The 19,094-nt window shown below is 34.8% G+C and overlaps 1 protein-coding gene across 2 annotated transcripts in view; it reads right to left on the bottom strand.

The window, feature by feature from the left end:
• Window positions 1-19,094, bottom strand: part of LOC149479285 (uncharacterized) — a 45,282-nt gene that overhangs the window by 14,561 nt on the left and 11,627 nt on the right. For both annotated transcript variants that reach the window (XM_089707853.1, XM_089707852.1), the window contains exons 4-5: window positions 18,355-18,403; window positions 7,220-8,322 (exon numbers count right to left, since the gene is read on the bottom strand). In XM_089707853.1, the coding sequence (XP_089563979.1) occupies window positions 7,220-8,322; window positions 18,355-18,403 (1,152 nt within the window). The remainder of the gene's footprint in view (window positions 1-7,219; window positions 8,323-18,354; window positions 18,404-19,094) is intronic.

Here is a 19,094-nt window from a genome sequence, read left to right as displayed (position 1 = left end):
AATGTCTGAACCTATTTGTATGATCCTTGCAATTGCTGCACTCTATTAGAGATTATATTACAGTAAATTACTTCTATAAAAGGGCAGAATACCAATCAAAATGTTGTCCAATCACTCCAAGAGTGTTAAGTCATTCTTATTTATTAAGAAATATTCTATCATTCGCTTACTAAACGATGCGATTTGATTGGTTCTTTACAAGCACATCCCTCGCGATGCATCCTCGCCCATCTCTGGTGAAAAAGCAGCATAAGCCGGGGCAAATATTTGTGTGATGAACATAGATGTTTGCTCTGTGTCTAGGTGTTAATTATTTAGATTAGTATTTATATAAAATTATATATGTATGTTTATCAGCCATCTGGTTTCCATAACACAAACGAAAGCTTAGTATGGGATTATATTGAGCCGTGTGTGAAAATTGACCCGAATTATTTATTTATTTTATATTTTTATATTTATAATCACGACACACCATCTAGACATCACGATTCACGACCCAATTACATTGCAATAATACACGTAACAAACATGGAAGTGAACGTTGAGACAAACAGTCGAGAGAACAATCATCGATAATCATTGTTGAATGTGGGAAGCGATTGGTACCATTGTTTTGACGAAATGAATTCTATTATAAAATAAATGCATTTTATTATTAACTTTAACAATAACTTTTTCAACACAACAACAATTCCAACACTTCCTTTCGATCCTTCCAAATCCATGTTAACCGACCACACAATAAGTAACAAAATTAAATATAGTTAAAAAAACTAAACTTTAAAAACTAACTCTTTAAATTATTGTATTGTCATCGATCCTTTATAAGTGTATAAAATTTGAATTAAATCCATCCCTTTAAAGTGGGTAAAAAATTGTCAAGTTTTTAAAATGTAGCCTATATGGTGTACAGTGTACACTGTACCATAAATAATTTTTCATTCATTCGTTCAAAATCGAGCCTATAGGTGTGGGTTACATAGAAAATAATAAACATACGAACACACAGGTGAAAAAAGCAAACATCACGTAATACGATATGCAAACTAATTAACGAAACAATTCCAAGTTCAAGGCGATGCGCACGCGCCACAAACAGTATAGCTATGTATACAGTATACACACTTACACAGTATGTATACTAAAAAGTAGCATGCGGCATGAAATTGAAAGTTGTCAGTTGTCACAGATTATATACGGTCCATGCTATTTTAGTTTGTTTATGGTCGATAAATGTTTGAATGTATTAAAATTTGAAAAACGATGATTACAAGACTTATGTAAGCATTTCCTTATAGGGACAAATGTATTTTTTAGGAATAAAGAAAGATATATTAAAATAGATAAATGTATGTTTTTGGAAATTTCACCATCACTTTTCGTCATACCTGTAGTCTAGTCATATAGCACTGGCATATATAATTAAGGATCACAAGTCACAACCAACTACGCTACCAGAAGTAAAATGAACTAGTTTTTTTATATGTAAAAAAAAAGATCCTTTTCCAAACGACAGGAGCGCTTTTCAAATTCCCAGGCAAATGCTTTCGTTGACAATACGAATACTTCGATGATAGCTTTCGCGCTTCTGATTCGTAATGTGATTGTACAATGTATACGGAATAAAATCACAATTTTCCAAATAACATTTCAACTCCAAATAATAGAACGTAGATCTCCAAATACCCGATCTGCGGCCTAAATAACAATAACCATAGACAATTAGAACAACTGATTCGATCAAATCGATAATGTTACCAGAAACTTATACTTAAAATCGTTAATATTTCCTAAAATAAAAATAATTAACCGAGCTTTAGATTAAATTGTAGGTATATCAGCCCCTTGTAAAAAATCTAAAAACTACAAATAAAAACACAATATTACGAATATTCTAACCATATCATATCGATAATAAACATTAGCGCACCGGTTACGTCAAAACGCACGTAATATATTGCGTCAATATTACAAGTTAACCCGAGCTCAGATAGCTATTATACAGGGTGTGGCGTAATTAATGGATAATACAGTAACTGTAGGTAGACGATACTGTGGCAGAAATTTCCACCAATACCTTCTGAAAAATACGAAATTGAGGTTACCTAACTAAATATACTGATATTACAAGATACAAGTTAAACCGAGCTTAGACCGCTATTATTCAGGGTGTAGCGTAATCTAAACCCGCGCAGGCCCCGTCGTTGATGCGACTTGACGGAACACAGTGGGGTTTTGGTCGGTAGGAATCCGATATAACCCACGGCCCTTTCCCCGGAGGCCGTGGGTAGCTATGCAAGATTTCCCCACTTAAAAAAAAAGGGTGTAGCGTAATGAATGGATAGTATTGTGGATTTGTGGCGGGTTAGGATTTTTTTGTATACAGCTCCCTCTGTATATACAGCTGATAGGCGGGTGGGATGCGGTTGGGGTATGTATTATAATGAAAATTAATTTTATTTTCGGCATTTTTAAATTTTATTAAATAGGAACATTTATAAATAGGGACGCTATAAAAATAATTGAATGATGATGTAAATTAATTTGTAATAGCTATTTAACCTATAGGTTAAATACCTTTGAAACAAACATATATTTAATTACTATTAAAATAATCATTAATATCAAATGTATCTTAATTAATTATCCTACCATCTTTGCAGATTACTTCGTGGGAGAACTTACGATAATAGAAATTTCTATCCGCCATGCTTCTATTCTATAGTTATCAATGTATCCCACGTGCTAATTTATTTATATTACATTTGAATATGTGCTCTGAAAAACTTGACAATATTATACTTATGCATGTTGTTAAAATATAGATAGTAAAATTCTCTTGGAACGCCATCTTAATAATTGTTTTACTATTCTGTGCTGCGAACAGTGTGAAAAAATAAAGTTAGTCTACTACGAAAAGGCTTTTTCATCATTACTAATAATAAAATTGGAGTGACTGTTTGTCCTATTAAAATAGCTGCTTTTTACTAAATGAAACAATCCTGATGAAATTTGCTTTCAGCACGCGGGCGATGTTGCGGGTGGAACTAAGTCATAAGTACATTCCCTAATTTTCGACAGACACATTAAAACTATTCAGAAATCATTTTAAACATTCAAACAAGCAGATAATCTTATGCAACTACATTGCATGTTCATCGTTCCACCTCGATGCGTTTCTAGATCGCTGCAATCTATGTACTCGCTAATAATTAATCGTACCGGAGTAGCTATAGGCAGCGGCGGCCTTACCCATTGCGAGGCTCCGGGCGGCAGGCCCTTTGCGAGGCCCTTTGCTCTTTGTGAAATGTATGTGATGCGAAAGTAGGTCTGGTTGTTTGGTTTAGGTATTTTTCATATTTGAGGAGAAATGATAAAGTTATACAAATGAATAAAATTTGAGTTTTATAATATTTATACAGGGTGTCCCAAAAAGTAGTGATGAACGGAAGCTGGGAGGTAGAGGACCTAGAGGGCTATCCGAATCACCCCCATGTATGTTATGCGATTTTTCGTATTTTCGGAGTTATGACATTTTTTTCAATTTTTCATCTATCGCTGAGTACGATGAGATTTTTATTTATGGTGACGTGAATTATTGCGCTAGATGCTTGATTTTTTATGTGTGCTAAGCTGAAAGAGAGGCCAATTCAGTATGGTAACATTTACTATCGTTAGATCTTCGAATGGAATAAAAAAAGAATTAAATGCCAAGAAATATGAAATTACCCAGTATGTTCACAACTTCAAGGGCCCATAAAAAATAAAGTCACATAAAAAAAGTTTTCCATTTGGCTTTTAAAAACTTGCTCTATCTATCAGGTAGCAACCCTAAAAATTTCATTTTATTATTCAGAAGGCTTCAATCGAAAAATTGAAATCTAAATATGGTAAGTGCAAAAATTTTATTAACATGGTGATCATTAAAACCAATAAATAGGTGTTTAATTACTTACCAGATTTTTTTTAAATAATCCCGCTGTTGCTCAATGCAAGTGCGACATCACCGTAAAAGTTGTCTTTTAAATGTCTGAATGCCCTTTTATCATTTTTATTATTTCCGGGTTATTTCTTCCAAATTGTGGCATTCTCTCAAGTAGCCGAGGTCTTTTTGGTATCCCCATTGATACAAATCAATGGGGTTTAGGTTGAGGGACCGTGGAGGCCAGGCTTTAAGGCAGGCGTCACCGGCGCATGCGCAGGCTGCAACGACCAATCCATCTTTCAAGATATCTTTGCCCTTTAGCCTGGCCTCCACGGTCCCCGGACATAAACCCTATTGATTTTTTTCCGTGGGGATACTACAAAGGCGAGAGACTGCCACAATTTGGACGAAATAACCCGGAAATTCATAGTAGCAGAAGAAACCATTAGAAACGATAAAAGGGCATTCAGACATTTAAAAGACAACTTTTTACGGTGATGTCGCACTTGCACTGAGCAACAGCGGCGTCATTTTAAAAATTTCTGGTAATTAAACACCTTTTTATTGGTTTTAATTTGTTTTTATTAATCATCATGTTAATTCAATTTTTGCACTTACCAAATTTAGATTTCAATTTTTCGATTGAAGCCTTCTGAATAAAAAAATTAAATTTTCAGGGTAGCTACCTGATAGAGCAAGTTTTTAAAAGCCAAACGGAAAACTTTTTTTATGTGATTTTATTTTTTTACGGGCCCTTGAAGTGGTGAACATACTGGGTAATTTTATCTTTCTTGGAATTTAATTCTTTTTTTATTCCATTCAAAGATCTAACGATAGTAAATGTTGCCATACTGAATTGGCCTATCTTTCAGCTTAGCACACAAAAAAAATCAAGCATCTTTCGCAATAATTGACGTCACCATAAATAAAAATCTCATCGTACTCAGCGATAGATGAAAAATTGAAAAAAATGTCATAACTCCGAAAATACGAAAAATCGCATAACATACATGGGGGTGATTCGGATAGCCCTCTAGGTCCTCTACCTCCTAGCTTCAGTATATCACTACTTTTTGGGACACCCTGTATATTTATACATAGAAAGATTTACCAAATTAACAAATACAGAGATGATAAATTTTAAAATTGATGTTTGCGGCTTTTCCTAAGGCTAAAATCTTTAATTAAAGCACAATAATCCAACGAATGAGCTACGTCACTTTCGATTGAAAGAATAGCAAGGGCTGAAAGCCGATCTTGTGTCATCGAATTCCTCAAATATGTTTTAATAATTTTAAGCCTCGAAAAACTCCTTTCAGCAGACGCAACTGTCACAGGTGTGGTGGCAATAATTCTCATAGAGCAGGCTCCAAGGAGATGTTCGTTTGCAAAAATCGCGGACCTAAATCTGACTTCTGATGTATATTGTATAGATCCCAGACATCCTATAGACAGATGTTGCCAACCAGTTTTGTGGTCCCCCTGCCCGCACCCCGGTAATTAAATATGGCATACAAAGAAAAAAATAAAAATTTCCAACACATGCCGTGTGGGGTATCAAATGAAAGAGCGTATTGAGTAGATCACGAATATATAGCATACTATATACATTTCTTACACTTTCTCTAAGATTTTTTAGAAAATTTACGAAAATGGTCCATTTTTGAGTTAACTTTAAACCACTATAGATTGAAAACTCATGAATATATTTTTTAAATTATTATTTTAAATAATTAACAATAGTCCATTGTTTATGATTCAATAGTTCGTAATATAATATAAGTGAGCTATGTGGTGGATTTGATGAAAATAACTATATACTATATGAACTTGAAAATATACTCGCCATCTTTCAATGCTCCCCCCACTCCCCCATGCAACTATTTCACTGTACGAAATATTGAATCGTAAACAATGGACTATTGTTAATTATTTAAAATAATAATTTAAAAAATATATTCATGAGTTTTCAATCTATAGTGGTTTAAAGTTAACTCAAAAATGGACCATTTTCGTAAATTTTTTAAAAAATCTTAGAGAAAGTGTAAGAAATGTATATAGTATGCTATATATTCGTGATCTACTCAATAAGCTCTTTCATTTGATACCCCACACGGCATGTTTTGGAAATTTTTATTTTTTTCTTTGTATGCCATATTTAAATACCGGGGTGCGGGCAGGGGGACCACAAAACTGGTTGGCAACATCTGTCTATAGGATGTCTGGGATCTATACAATATATATCAGAAGTCAGATTTAGGTCCGCGATTTTTGCAAACGAAACTCCACTGAGAGTCCGGTCTATCAGGGCTATTTCGATAGTGGGGTAAACTTCAGTTAATTTGTTTTCTATTATGTATTTCAGCACCGAGATAATATCGTCGTTTCCTTCATAGACTGGGGTAGAAGCCTTTGAAAATAATGAAAAGATAAAAAAAATCGCAGTCGGATGAAACCCATTAGAAAAGGAAGGGAATATGATAAAAATGTAAGGAAAAATAAATTACGGTCAATCCGAGTTCGGGAAGCGGGAGGGGGGAGCTTTTAAGAGAAAAAAATGGTTTCTCTCGATTTCCGACAAAACTACAAGTCCTATAGAAAAAAGTTCAATGGCAAAGTTGTAGGTAATTAAAAGTTCTACAACTTTTGTATTCACAATTTTTTCACATAACCTAAAAATTTAGGTGAAAAATTCAAAAAACCAAGTTTTTGGTCTTTTATTTCTATCTACTTTAAAATTTATTTTTTTTCTACGAAATTTGGTGGAAACTTACTTTATTATGTCCCAAATACACTGTAATTTATTTGATTGAAAATATTTATTTTTTCGCCTTATTTTGAATGAATACCAAAAAAACAACCTAATTTTCAATCGAAAAGTCACCCGTCAAAATATCAGCTTTTTTCAAAAACTTGGGTTGCCTTTTATTCATTGAAATCTCTACTTTCATATGGTGTAAAAAAAAATAAACACCACTATAGTAAATGTTCTCAGGAAATGCATGCGACTAAGCCGCCGGTACCAGCGTTCACACCATCGTTTTTCTTTTTGTCATTGCGTACTAAGACCCCTGTAGAACCGCCATCCTGTTACAAATGACTCGAAATTTTCTGTCAGTATCTCCCGGTCTATGATTACGGGGCCTGATGGTTTAAAGCAAAAATGCTAATGTCAATATGATGTCAACAAACCTAGTTTTTAACCAATACCAACAAATACATACCTATTGTATCAAAGCTAATTATACTGACCCAATCACTTATCTAAAAAGTAATATATGAAAAACTCACCAATCTTAGCGCTGCTGAAGACAATCAAGGCGTGCGTATCGTCCACCCACTTGATTTCAAAGCCCGTATCCTTATATTCACTGAACAATGAGAGTAGATCGTTCGTCTTAAACTCGCTCGGGAAGTCATACACTTCGACCACGTGCGCAAACGTTTCATCGAAGGGCCCGTTGAACAACGCCTGTCCACGCGTTTGGTACTGATCGTAGTTATTCTTCGCTTTGGATATGTGCACTTTGCCTACAGTCGATGTTAATTCTTCTAGTAAGGATGGATCTAAACATTCTCCACTGTCGTCGAACACCGCGTCCCAGTCATTTTCCTCTCTTTTTAAGGACACTTTCGCTTCCAGTTTTGGTTTTGCTTTCTTAACTTTAATCTCCTTCTGAACCTCTGTTTCTTCTTTGACCGGACTCGGGGACTCCTCTATCGGATCTGATATTACTAAAACGTCCGAGTCGAAACTTTGCTTAATTATTCGTTTGCTGCTTCTATTTATCTCCTGCGACGCCCGCTTAAGCTCATTCTTCTCGACGTCCTCATCCTTATCGTACAAATAGTCACTATTATCTATAATATTGCTCTGAGTTTCGTGCACGGCCATGTTCACCTCCGATTCATTTGTCCTCCAATTGTCGTCCGTGTTCTCGCTCTCGGCGTACTCGTAAAAACTGGGACTATAAAAACCTAGTTGTCCATTAGCAAAATAATCTCCTATATAAAAACTCTCGCCTACTTCTAATTCTTTAAAACTATTATCACTATTCGATATTGCACTATCACCGTTTGGCACTGGGCAGAGGGAAGGCACGGTCGGCTCGGGGTCGCCGGGGGCCCGGTTCTCTATACTGGGCGCAGATCGTTGGTTCCTGAGATGCGGCGGCGTGTAAACGTTGCAGAAATTCTTGTTGAGAGATTTTTTCGGTGTACCGTGAGCGGATTTCTCTTTGGAAGCGGGCGATTTGGGACACTTCCCGTCTGCGCTGTGGCTTGTTCTCTTATTCTCCAGCGGTTTGTTTTCGTCCGTCGTGTTTTCCGTCGCACGCAAGGCCCGCGGCACGTACACCGCTCGATCGGGTCGTCTGGGCTTCGTCGGCCCGGATCTGCGAACAAAGACGCGATTATAATGTTTGTAACCTAGTTTTTTCGATCTTACCTAATTGCGCTTCCGCAAGAGTCGCACAATTATGTGGCATTGCATTGACTTGAATGGGACTATTGTTAACGAAGGCGCAGAAGAAATTTGTTCCCATATAGAACATAGGAAGTTAGGTGATTGCTTGTGGAAATCGTTCAATATTAACGTTTATGTTATGGCGCTATTAGCACTACTAGTATAAACAATTGTAATTACAAACAGTTAATTTACATTGTAATAAAGACATGCTTATCAATGGCATTCATCAATCATCAACCTCATCTAATTATAAACAGTTGCTCACCAATTAGTTTTATCTTGTGCCAAAAAGAGAAACATGTGACGTAATTAGGAAGCTAAACTCTGACCCTATCTTGCATGCACGTAGAGCTTTCTATCTGGCCCTGTCCCTTGTTACTTACCCACGTAGATTGTCTTAATTACAAAAGATTCAACTCACGCAATCATATCATGGAATTCTACATAATTTTGTACATTACATAATTTATACTTGTAAACGTTGTACAAGTTTTCGTATAATGATATACCTATTCAAAATTGTGTGTTAATTATATTTTACGGAAATAAACAGTCTATTTTTGATACATATGTGTTAAAATATTTGTACATAGGTATATTACTTTCAAAATTGCAAAATTGTGTTATGGATATACCTTAAAATACAATTATTACACAACATAAAGGTGCAGATAAAAATATATATGTACCTATATAATCATATACAGGGTGTCCCACTGTTGGTATACTAAGCTCAAAGGGGGTTATAGTTTTGAATACGCTGAGTACGTAAAAAATAATTAAAAAATTCCTGACGCATTTTTTTTTCAAAAAGATGAATTCTTAAAACTCTATGTGTACACCCATAACAAGCAACCCACCCAACTTTGCCACCAGCACGTGAGCTATCGTTTAAGATTATGTTTTCATAGACAAAATGCTCACATTAGAGGAGCGGTATATGCCGGCTGCGCGAAGCTAGAGAAGAAAACATAGATTTTCAGGAAAAATTCAGCGAAAAAATTTTGATGTAATTTTCTTTTTTAAGTATTTTTTACGTGATCAGTGTATGCAAAACTACAAGTCCCTTCGCGCTTAGTATACCAATAGTGGGACACCCTGTATAGGCATATAGTAGTAGGATGTTTGTTACTGGTGCTAGAAACTGGTTTTACTTTATATGTAGTTTATTTAGATATTTAGATTTTTTATTTATTCATCTATGATACGTAACTAGTAGTTCACCAACCCGGTTTCCTTCTTACTTCCAGAAACAAAATATCCCCCTATATCCCCAGAGCGGAACCTCCTGAGTCCTGACAAAAACATTTTATTTGCTTACTAGGAGTACTCCAATCACAAATTAGTTTTAGGCCTGTAAATAAAAGAAAGAAATAATTTGGAATTTTTGGATTTATTCCGTCCCCTACACACACAGAATCAACCAATTCTTGCCGGTTTGTCTGAACCGCTTATATTATCTCAATTACAACCTGGATAAACACAAACCCACCAACTTCACCAACTCGGGTTACCCCCCAGATTACAACCCGGACAAGTGCAAAAACCCCCTTATCCCTTCCTTTACATACTCTCAACCTACCAATCCATCTAGCCGGTTTATACTGCATCTCGGCCAAGGTCACCGTAACCTCTCACTGGCCGACACACTTTCGGCGCGCGCGCATTCTAATCGCTGTGTTACCGGCTGTTATGAAATTATGTTTTTACGTGCATTGCGTATTGATATTGGTAAATAAATCGTGTTTGTTTAAATACAAATATTTTTAACGCGCTTATATTAGCATTTGTATGTTTGTGAGTTTGTATGTTTATTAGTAACCGACTTCTTTAGACTCTTTAGATATTGAACGGACAGATTTAATTCAAACTACATACTTAACAAAAATTACAGTTCATTTTCTTATACTGCAAAGTGCAAATTATATTACCTCATGAATCACAACTCAAAGAACATAACATGATCAAGATAAATACAAATCACGTAAACATAACCCAAAAGCCGTTAATCCTGTTTCTAATTGCGATCAGTTATGCAAAATTTCTTAGCATAATACTGATTTAGAGTTGCATGATTATTAATCGATTTAAATTGTTGCTGCACCGATGATTTTGCAACACGACTGAATGGACAGTGTAGTCTATTTAAGACTCAAGGAGGCAGTAATATGACAGTAGGCAATATACGAGAATTTTAATTGTAAATAAAAGTCATCGCAATGACTGAAAAGCAATTTATACACATAAATAGGTAAAATACGTCTACGATTTTAAATCCATATTTTATTTAACATGTTCCTATTTTATTACTTCTCGTTATCGCAACTGAAATTGAAAATGCTACTGAATTGGTTTCGCATACGTTTCTTTTTATACGAATATCACGTGCTCAAAAGCTCAATAATATAGAACTACTAGCGGTCCGCCCCGGCTTCGCCCGTGGTACATGTTTACGTTTTCTCTACATAAGAACCATCCTCGTACTTCAAGGAATATATTAAAAAAAGAATTATCGAAATCGGTTCAGCCGTTCTCGAGTTATGCGCTTACCAACACATTTTGCGATTCATTTTTATATATAAGACTAGCGGTCCACCCCGGCTTCGCCCGTGGTACATATTTACGTTTTCTCTACATAAAAACCATCCTCGTACTTCAAGTAATATAATAAAAAAAGAATTATCGAAATCGGTTCAGCCGTTCTCGAGTTATCCGCTTACCAACACATTTTGCGATTCATTTTTATATATACATATAAGAATAAGCGTGGTAGATACTGCATTGGTCTGATGATCGATATAGCCAGAAAGTCGAGAAATGTGCAAATATTCAAAGGTCATAATTAATTCCGTTTTATCATGAAGTAACATGCAATTAAATTTATTGCATGTTTAACAAATAAACATCAAGTAATCCCTTACAATAACATTGAAACGACTACAGTTTCAAGAATCAACTATTTTTACACATTTACCTTCTAATCTTCGTTACAATCAGATAATACTTTACACTAGATATGTACATATTGTAATACCATTTAGTATTTACTAATGACGTCACAAGCCTTGCACTTAAGAATTGCCGAGGCCAAGTAAAAGCAGATTTGTACTGATCGAATTGTACAATGTACATATTAAAAGAATTCAATGTTAACAGCCACGTAATAAGTAGTAAGTACTTCATATTCTTAAAATTACAAATGCGTAAGTAACTCCGACTGTATATTATGTCTTCTCCACACATTAACCACAGAACCGATTTGGATGAAATTTAGTACAGAAATAGCTAGAGACGTGAGAAAGCTTTTAGGGAGGGTCTTATCCTGGAAATTCTAAGAGCACGGGAACTATGCGGGTATTTCTTTATTAAGCGGGCGGAAAACTAGCATATTACGTTTTTGACATATTTTCTTACATTACACTGAGTGATTTTCACAAGAGAGACAACCTAGACATATTTTCGTTCAAAAAATAAAGATTTTAGTTAATTAACATTGCTTGTTTTTTTATAATTAATAAACAACTATGACGCCTAATTACTAGATACCTATTATCTAAACCTTAATTACCTATTCCTGCCATAATCATTAATTAGAAACATGCCACTAAGTGCACCCTTATTAACCTTTGACGTGGTATACGTCTCACAGACGTCATTATTTTTATTATGACAATATTTTTCAAAAAACGCGACGCGCAGCGTTACCCCTCCCGCTACCTTCCTATCCCGCCATCTTGTTGCCGCCAGTCGCGGCCGCGAGCGCGACGAGTGCACAGGTGTTCCCACAGGAGCGATCGGCGTCTCACAGACGTAAGTACGGTGTTTATGTACAAAAACTAAGCATGTCTATTGGTCGTCACCTCTGTGTTTACGTAGGTAGCCACATAGGGTCTCGTTGACGTCACATCGGTTTTAATTTTATTCAATTTCGCAGAATGCCTAGAAAAAAGGAATCTGCACCAAAGAGTATGCCACAAACACCTATGCTAGCTAGGAGTATGCCAAGGAAACGGGAAAGAACCCCAGTTGAAAGATCAACTTCTCCACCGGCACTGCATTGGACCAACCGACATGCCTGAACCTCCTCCGTCTCTAAAAAGCCCAGATAATAAGGAACCTGGAACTCGGAAGACGTGTGCAATATGTCCAAGTCGCCTAAAAAGAAGAACAAAGTACTATTGCTATCAATACAGCAAGCCAATGTGTCTTACATGCTGTCTTCAAATATGCAATGACTGTATACCAGAGATGTAACGGAGCTTCGATTCCGGTTCCGTTAAGTCGGAACTTCCGATTATTATTACACTTTCGGTTCCGACTTCGGTTCCGATACTTTTGTATCGGATGTTAATCGGAGGTCGAACGAAACAAAGCGGGCGGTGCGCGACGGCCTGTGCCGAACAGGTTCATACATGTCGCGCGGGGAATCCCCCGACCCCCACTACGTGCACTCTATCATCAATTATTTTTTCACTTGTTAGTTGTTATTATTTGTTACGCCCAAGACACGTTTATAGGTTATAGATAATTGTTTTGATTTTTGCGGCTTATTATCAATGAAAGTGATCTGTTTTTGTGTGGGATAATGAAACCTAAGTCCAGTTGTATTTGGAACTACTTCAATGAAGTTAATTCAGATTCCGCAAAGTGTAAACTGTGTATGAAGACGTATTCAAGAAAGGGAGGTACGACAACGTCCTTAAAAAGTCATTTGAAGTCTGTCCATGCCACTGAATATGAAGAATTCATTAAGTCAGAAACTGAAAAAAAAGATACTGTACAGCCTTCGACTTCGACGCCCCTTCAGGATGCTAAAAAACAAATGACTTTAAAAGAAACTTTGCTGAAGAATACAAAATGGTGCACTTCTCATGCTAAATCTAAGGAAAATTGACAGATTAATTTCGGAAATGATTGCTTTGCAAGACCTTGTTCATAAAGTACAATACATTACTTTTGGAGTCCATTTTGATTTAATTTGCTTTAGCTATTGTTCATTTATTGTAATGTCACCAAATATAACACGCTACTTTGGGTTTTAATTTTAATTAAACTTTAAATTCATTAATTTTATCTTTTGTTAATTTGGAATTATGCCAATTTTTTTCACAGTTGTTTTTTATTTTATAATAAAAAATAAAAATGAAAAGAATTGACTATAAATCATGTTTTATTTGTCCTTAAACAAACTGACCCTGCCTCCGATTCCGATTCCGATTTCGATTCCGATTCCGATAAACCAAATTTGAAAACTCCGATTCCGATTTCGGTTCCGATAAAACTACCTCCGTTACATCCCTGCTGTATACTACGACGTTGAAAATGTACCGAATATGTGCCTTGTCATTTTTTTTGTTATTGAAGAAAGACGAATTATTTTTGTTATTTTTTAATTATAATACAAAGAAGTAACGATTATTTAAGTTCATTTGTCGATTGATGAGTAGATTTATATAAAAAAGAGTTCCTAAATTTAGCTAAGCAATTATAGTGTATTCATGAATAAATGTTGATTATTATTAAATTAAGGACAGTAGTTTTATTTTATCTGTAATAAATTGTTCTAAAACATGTATGAATCAATTTGTAAAACCGTTACAGCATAGTATTGTTTAATTTATATTATTTTATTTCAATTTAATTTTTAACGTCTATGAGACGGTACTGCGGCGTTAAAGTTACATTTAGACCAAGGTTAATTATCATCTTACAATTCTACCTCTAAACAATTAACAATGTCATATTCAGATTATTTACATAATATATTTACCTACACATAACATCAATGAAAATATGTATATGTAGCTACCTACAATACAGTGAATTTCATCTATCTTGGTGTTTCTAGACCACTTTTGTTGTGAAACCTCTTTAGGCGCGTTGAGAGTAAAATTTCATGGCCATACCGTCACGTCATGGATTAAGGCGACGAATTTGGTATCTTTGAATCTTGCCAAAGAAGTTTCACTTCTGATATGTGGGCTTGGCACAGACGCTTTTATATAATTCACTAGCGGCCCGCCCCGGCTTCGCCCGTGGTACATATGAAACATAGATGTTGGCCGATTCTCAGACTTACCCGATATGCACAGAAAATTTCATGAAAATCGGTCCACCCGTTTCGGAGGAGTATGCAGACTAACATTGTGACACGAGAATTTTATATATAAGATTTTATCTTGGTGTTACCAGACCACGTTTTAATTTCTACTAGTGGTCCGCCCCGGCTTCGCCCGAGGTACATATTTCGCAATAAAAGGTAGCCTATGTCCTTTCTCGGGTATCAAAATATCTCCATACCAAATTATTTCATCCAAATTGGTTCAGTAGTTTAGGCGTGATTGAGTAACAGATAGACAGACAGAGTTACTTTCGCATTTATAATATTACTAGCTTTCCGCCCGCGGCTTCGCCCGCGTTTTCGAAGATAAACGTTCCCGTAGGATTTCCGGGATAAAACCTATCCTATGTCCTTTCTCGGGTATCAAAATATCTCTATACCTATATATATATTTCATGCAAATTGGTTCAGTAGTTGAGGCGAGATTGAGTAACAGACAGACCGACAGACAGAGTTACTTTCGCATTTATAATATTAGTATGGAGTATGGATAAGTAAAGGTAATTTCCAAGTTTATGGGTGTTTAATGTTCATTAATTGACACCATCAATTGACGCAAGGTGTTTCATCTATCAACACCTAATTGAATTAATTACTTCCACGTTTTACATTTGATACAAGCTGTGCCCCGCGGTTTTACCCGCATTGCTCCGCTCCTAATGGTCTTAGCGTGATGGCATATGCCTATAGCCTTTCTCGATAAATGGACTATCTAACAGAGAAATAATTTTAAAAATCGGACGCGTGAATCCTGAGTTTAGCGCGTTCAAACAAACAAACAAACAAAATCTACAGCTTTATAGTTTATAATATTAGCATAGGTTTTACAAAAATATAAAACTATCGCCTTAATTGAGTTTATTTAATGTAAATGAACGAAAACCCTCAAGTGATAAGACTGTAATGCGTGAAACAATAAATAAGTATAGACCGGACTCTCAGTGGAGTTTCATTTACAAAAATCGCGGACCTAAATCTGACTTCTGATATATATTGTATAGATCCCAGACATCCTATAGACAGATGTTGCCAACCAGTTTTGTGGTCCCCCTGCCCGCACCCCGGTAATTAAATATGGCATACAAAGAAAAAAATAAAAATTTCCAAAACATGCCGTGTGGGGTATCAAATGAAAGAGCTTATTGAGTAGATCACGAATATATAGCATACTATATACATTTCTTACACTTTCTCTAAGATTTTTTAGAAAATTTACGAAAATGGTCCATTTTTGAGTTAACTTTAAACCACTATAGATTGAAAACTCATGAATATATTTTTTAAATTATTATTTTAAATAATTAACAATAGTCCATTGTTTATGATTCAATATTTCGTACAGTGAAATAGTTGCATGGGAGAGTGGGGGGAGCATTCAAAGATGGCGAGTATATTTTCAAGTTCATATAGTACATAGTTATTTTCTTCAAATCCACCACATAGCTCACTTATATTATATTACGAACTATTGAATCATAAACAATGGACTATTGTTAATTATTTAAAATAATAATTTAAAAAATATATTCATGAGTTTTCAATCTATAGTGGTTTAAAGTTAACTCAAAAATGGACCATTTTCGTAAATTTTCTAAAAAATCTTAGAGAAAGTGTAAGAAATGTATATAGTATGCTATATATTCGTGATCTACTCAATAAGCTCTTTCATTTGATACCCCACACGGCATGTTTTGGAAATTTTTATTTTTTTCTTTGTATGCCATATTTAATTACCGGGGTGCGGGCAGGGGGACCACAAAACTGGTTGGCAACATCTGTCTATAGGATGTCTGGGACCTATACAATATATATCAGAAGTCAGATTTAGGTCCGCTATTTTTGCAAACGAACGTCTCCTTGGAGCCTGCTCTAGTAATCAAACCATTATTTTTTAAAAAGATAAACAAATTGCCTTAACGACAATAACGGCATATATATTAAAACATAGTTTGTTCTTTTTTTATTTTGGTACAAAATTATATACAACTTATAGTTATTGGGTAAAATATCGTTCACGTAATATGCTTTTTGACCTATATACGAAGTCTGAAGAGGAATGCTTATAGCCTTGTTAAGAAAATAGTTAATATAAAATTGAAATTAAAACTTTCAGCTAAAACCTTTACTTTCAACATGTCATACTTTAAAATTGTCCTCAGTATTATCAAGTACATATATCTATCCATCGCTACATAGTATAAAACAGAGTCGCTTCCTCTGTCCCTTTGTCCCTATGTATCTTTAAAACTACGCAACTGATTTTTTAATACCTACATAGATAGTGATTCAAGAGGAAGGTTTAAGTATATGATTTATAATGTTTTAGACAAAGCGGGCGAAGCCGCGGGCGGAAAGCTAGTCGATAGTCGATACTATAACGAAGTAGGTACATGCTATGTTATTCTTGCTGTGAGACTCAAAATCGATTTAATAAATAAGGAAATATTTAAGCATGTTTATTAAAAAACATTTCTTAAGAATATTAAAAAAAATCTCTATTATGTGATTGTTTACGACCAATGTTATTGCGACATTCACATTGATAATGTTGTATGGGTGCGCCAAATGGCAAACTAAAGGTCTATCCTTATGTTATTATTGTGACTTATAAGGCTTATACTAACCTCAGTCCGTTTAACCAATGACATCTTATTTAAAGTTATTATAAGATTTGTTTTATACATAAAGTGTACATAACAATTCTTTGTAACAAACTGCATTATATGCCACAAATGAACAAATTTTAAATAGGATTATATGGGAGGCACCATCTTTCAAATAAAAAAAATATCAATGTCCATTCACCCAGATAGTACTGAGGTCACAATCCCAAAAAAATATTGTGAACCTCCTTTTTTGAATTCGTTTAAAAATTATATAATGTAGCGAATTTGGCAACTATTAGTCAATGTCCCTATTGTTATTATTTCGACACATTTCACAAGATTATCAGATTACCCATTACATAATTTAACTCGAGTAAGGACGCAAGTGTAATCATGATATACCTACTAGCTTTCCGCCCGCAGCTTAGCCCGCGTTTTAAAAGACCCGCATATTTCCCGTTCCTGTGGGAATTCCGTGATAAAACCAACCCATCAACAAACATAACAGTAACAAACATACATACTCACAACTTTGCATTTATAATATTAGTAAGATTGCTAAATCAGTTTTAAAGACATGTGTGATGTGACGTCAGATGGTAAACAAAAAGAGGGTAGAATAACATTTATCTGTATTATCTTCTATTAATTACTTATTTAATGTAAATAATATCTTTGTATATCTGTTATCAAAACACAATTAACAAATATTATGAGCCGTGTGGCATAACATTTGTTACAGATAATGTTGACATATCTTTCTGTTGATAAGATTCAGTTTACTTTAATTGTATCATGTTATGCAATTAAATATAAAGAAATATTGACCATGTTATTTATATATGGAATTAATTCATTGTAAGGACTATTTACTATTCTATAGCACATAACTGAAAAACATCAACAAACCATATGTTCAATGACCTTAGATGATATGCTAATCTTGGTGAAGCAAAACATGCTCACATTTAATTAAAAATGGCATTACCATTAAACATAAGGTTTACTACTCACAATACATACTACGTACATAATACCATAAGTAATTAAAAAAAACAATTACCAGAGAACAGTCGCAAAGCAATCCACAAGGTCACTCGTACACAAACACCAAACTGATAACACAATCACTGTACAATTCAAATTCGTAACACAATACGTAATAATTGTAACGCGTCCGTCACCGTCGACGGTTGGATAAGGAATGAGATGTAGGAAGTGTTCAACTGACCTGGGCTTTTCCTGAAGCTGCGCGCGCGCCGGCTCACCCCCCACCGGGCCTGCAAAGTTACATAATGTCACCATGATTTCGGATACTCGGGACCTTATACTCTTCAAGGATTTTATACTTTTCAAAAACACACTGTCGTATTTACGGGACGTTTTACTCTTCAAGGATTTTCATACTTTAAAAAAATTAATGTCACTATGATTTCGTACAATTTACTCTTCAAGGATTTTCATACTTTTCAAAAACTGTCATTGATTACAGGAATTTTTTACTCTTCAAGGGTTTACACCATTTTCGAGCTTACAGAATCATGGACATTTAAAAATATATAGCAATCGAAAATGAAAGTAATTCGGGTTGTTTCACTTTCGTACGGTGCCGGTTGCTTCACGTTTTAATGTGGGTTGATATTTTTGGGTTAGAATTGATGAAATAATTATGTTTATTATACGAGAACAACTTTAATTAATATTTGAGGCACGAATATAGAAATATTCTCCAAAAGAAACTTAATATTTTTTGTTCGCAGTGACAGATTCATGTTTACGTTATTTGAACTAGGAAATAATAACTTACAAATATCATCAATTTACATTATCAGTGATAGAAATCAAATTGTAAGGTGTGGTTATGTCAATTCGATCTTTGGTTATCGGTCATCATTGATAAAGTGTGATAGGAAATAAAAATATACTTAGATCTATAAATGTAGGAACTTTTAACAGACAAACATATTAGAG

This window comes from Colias philodice, chromosome 20 (assembly GCF_061535455.1).
Source record: "Colias philodice isolate Cphi_HAF_F1 chromosome 20, ilColPhil1 Martin Lab GWU primary, whole genome shotgun sequence".
Taxonomy (NCBI): Eukaryota; Metazoa; Arthropoda; class Insecta; order Lepidoptera; family Pieridae; genus Colias; species Colias philodice.
The sequence above is the reverse complement of the archived record's forward strand: the minus strand, read 5'-3'. Positions and strand labels throughout refer to the sequence as shown.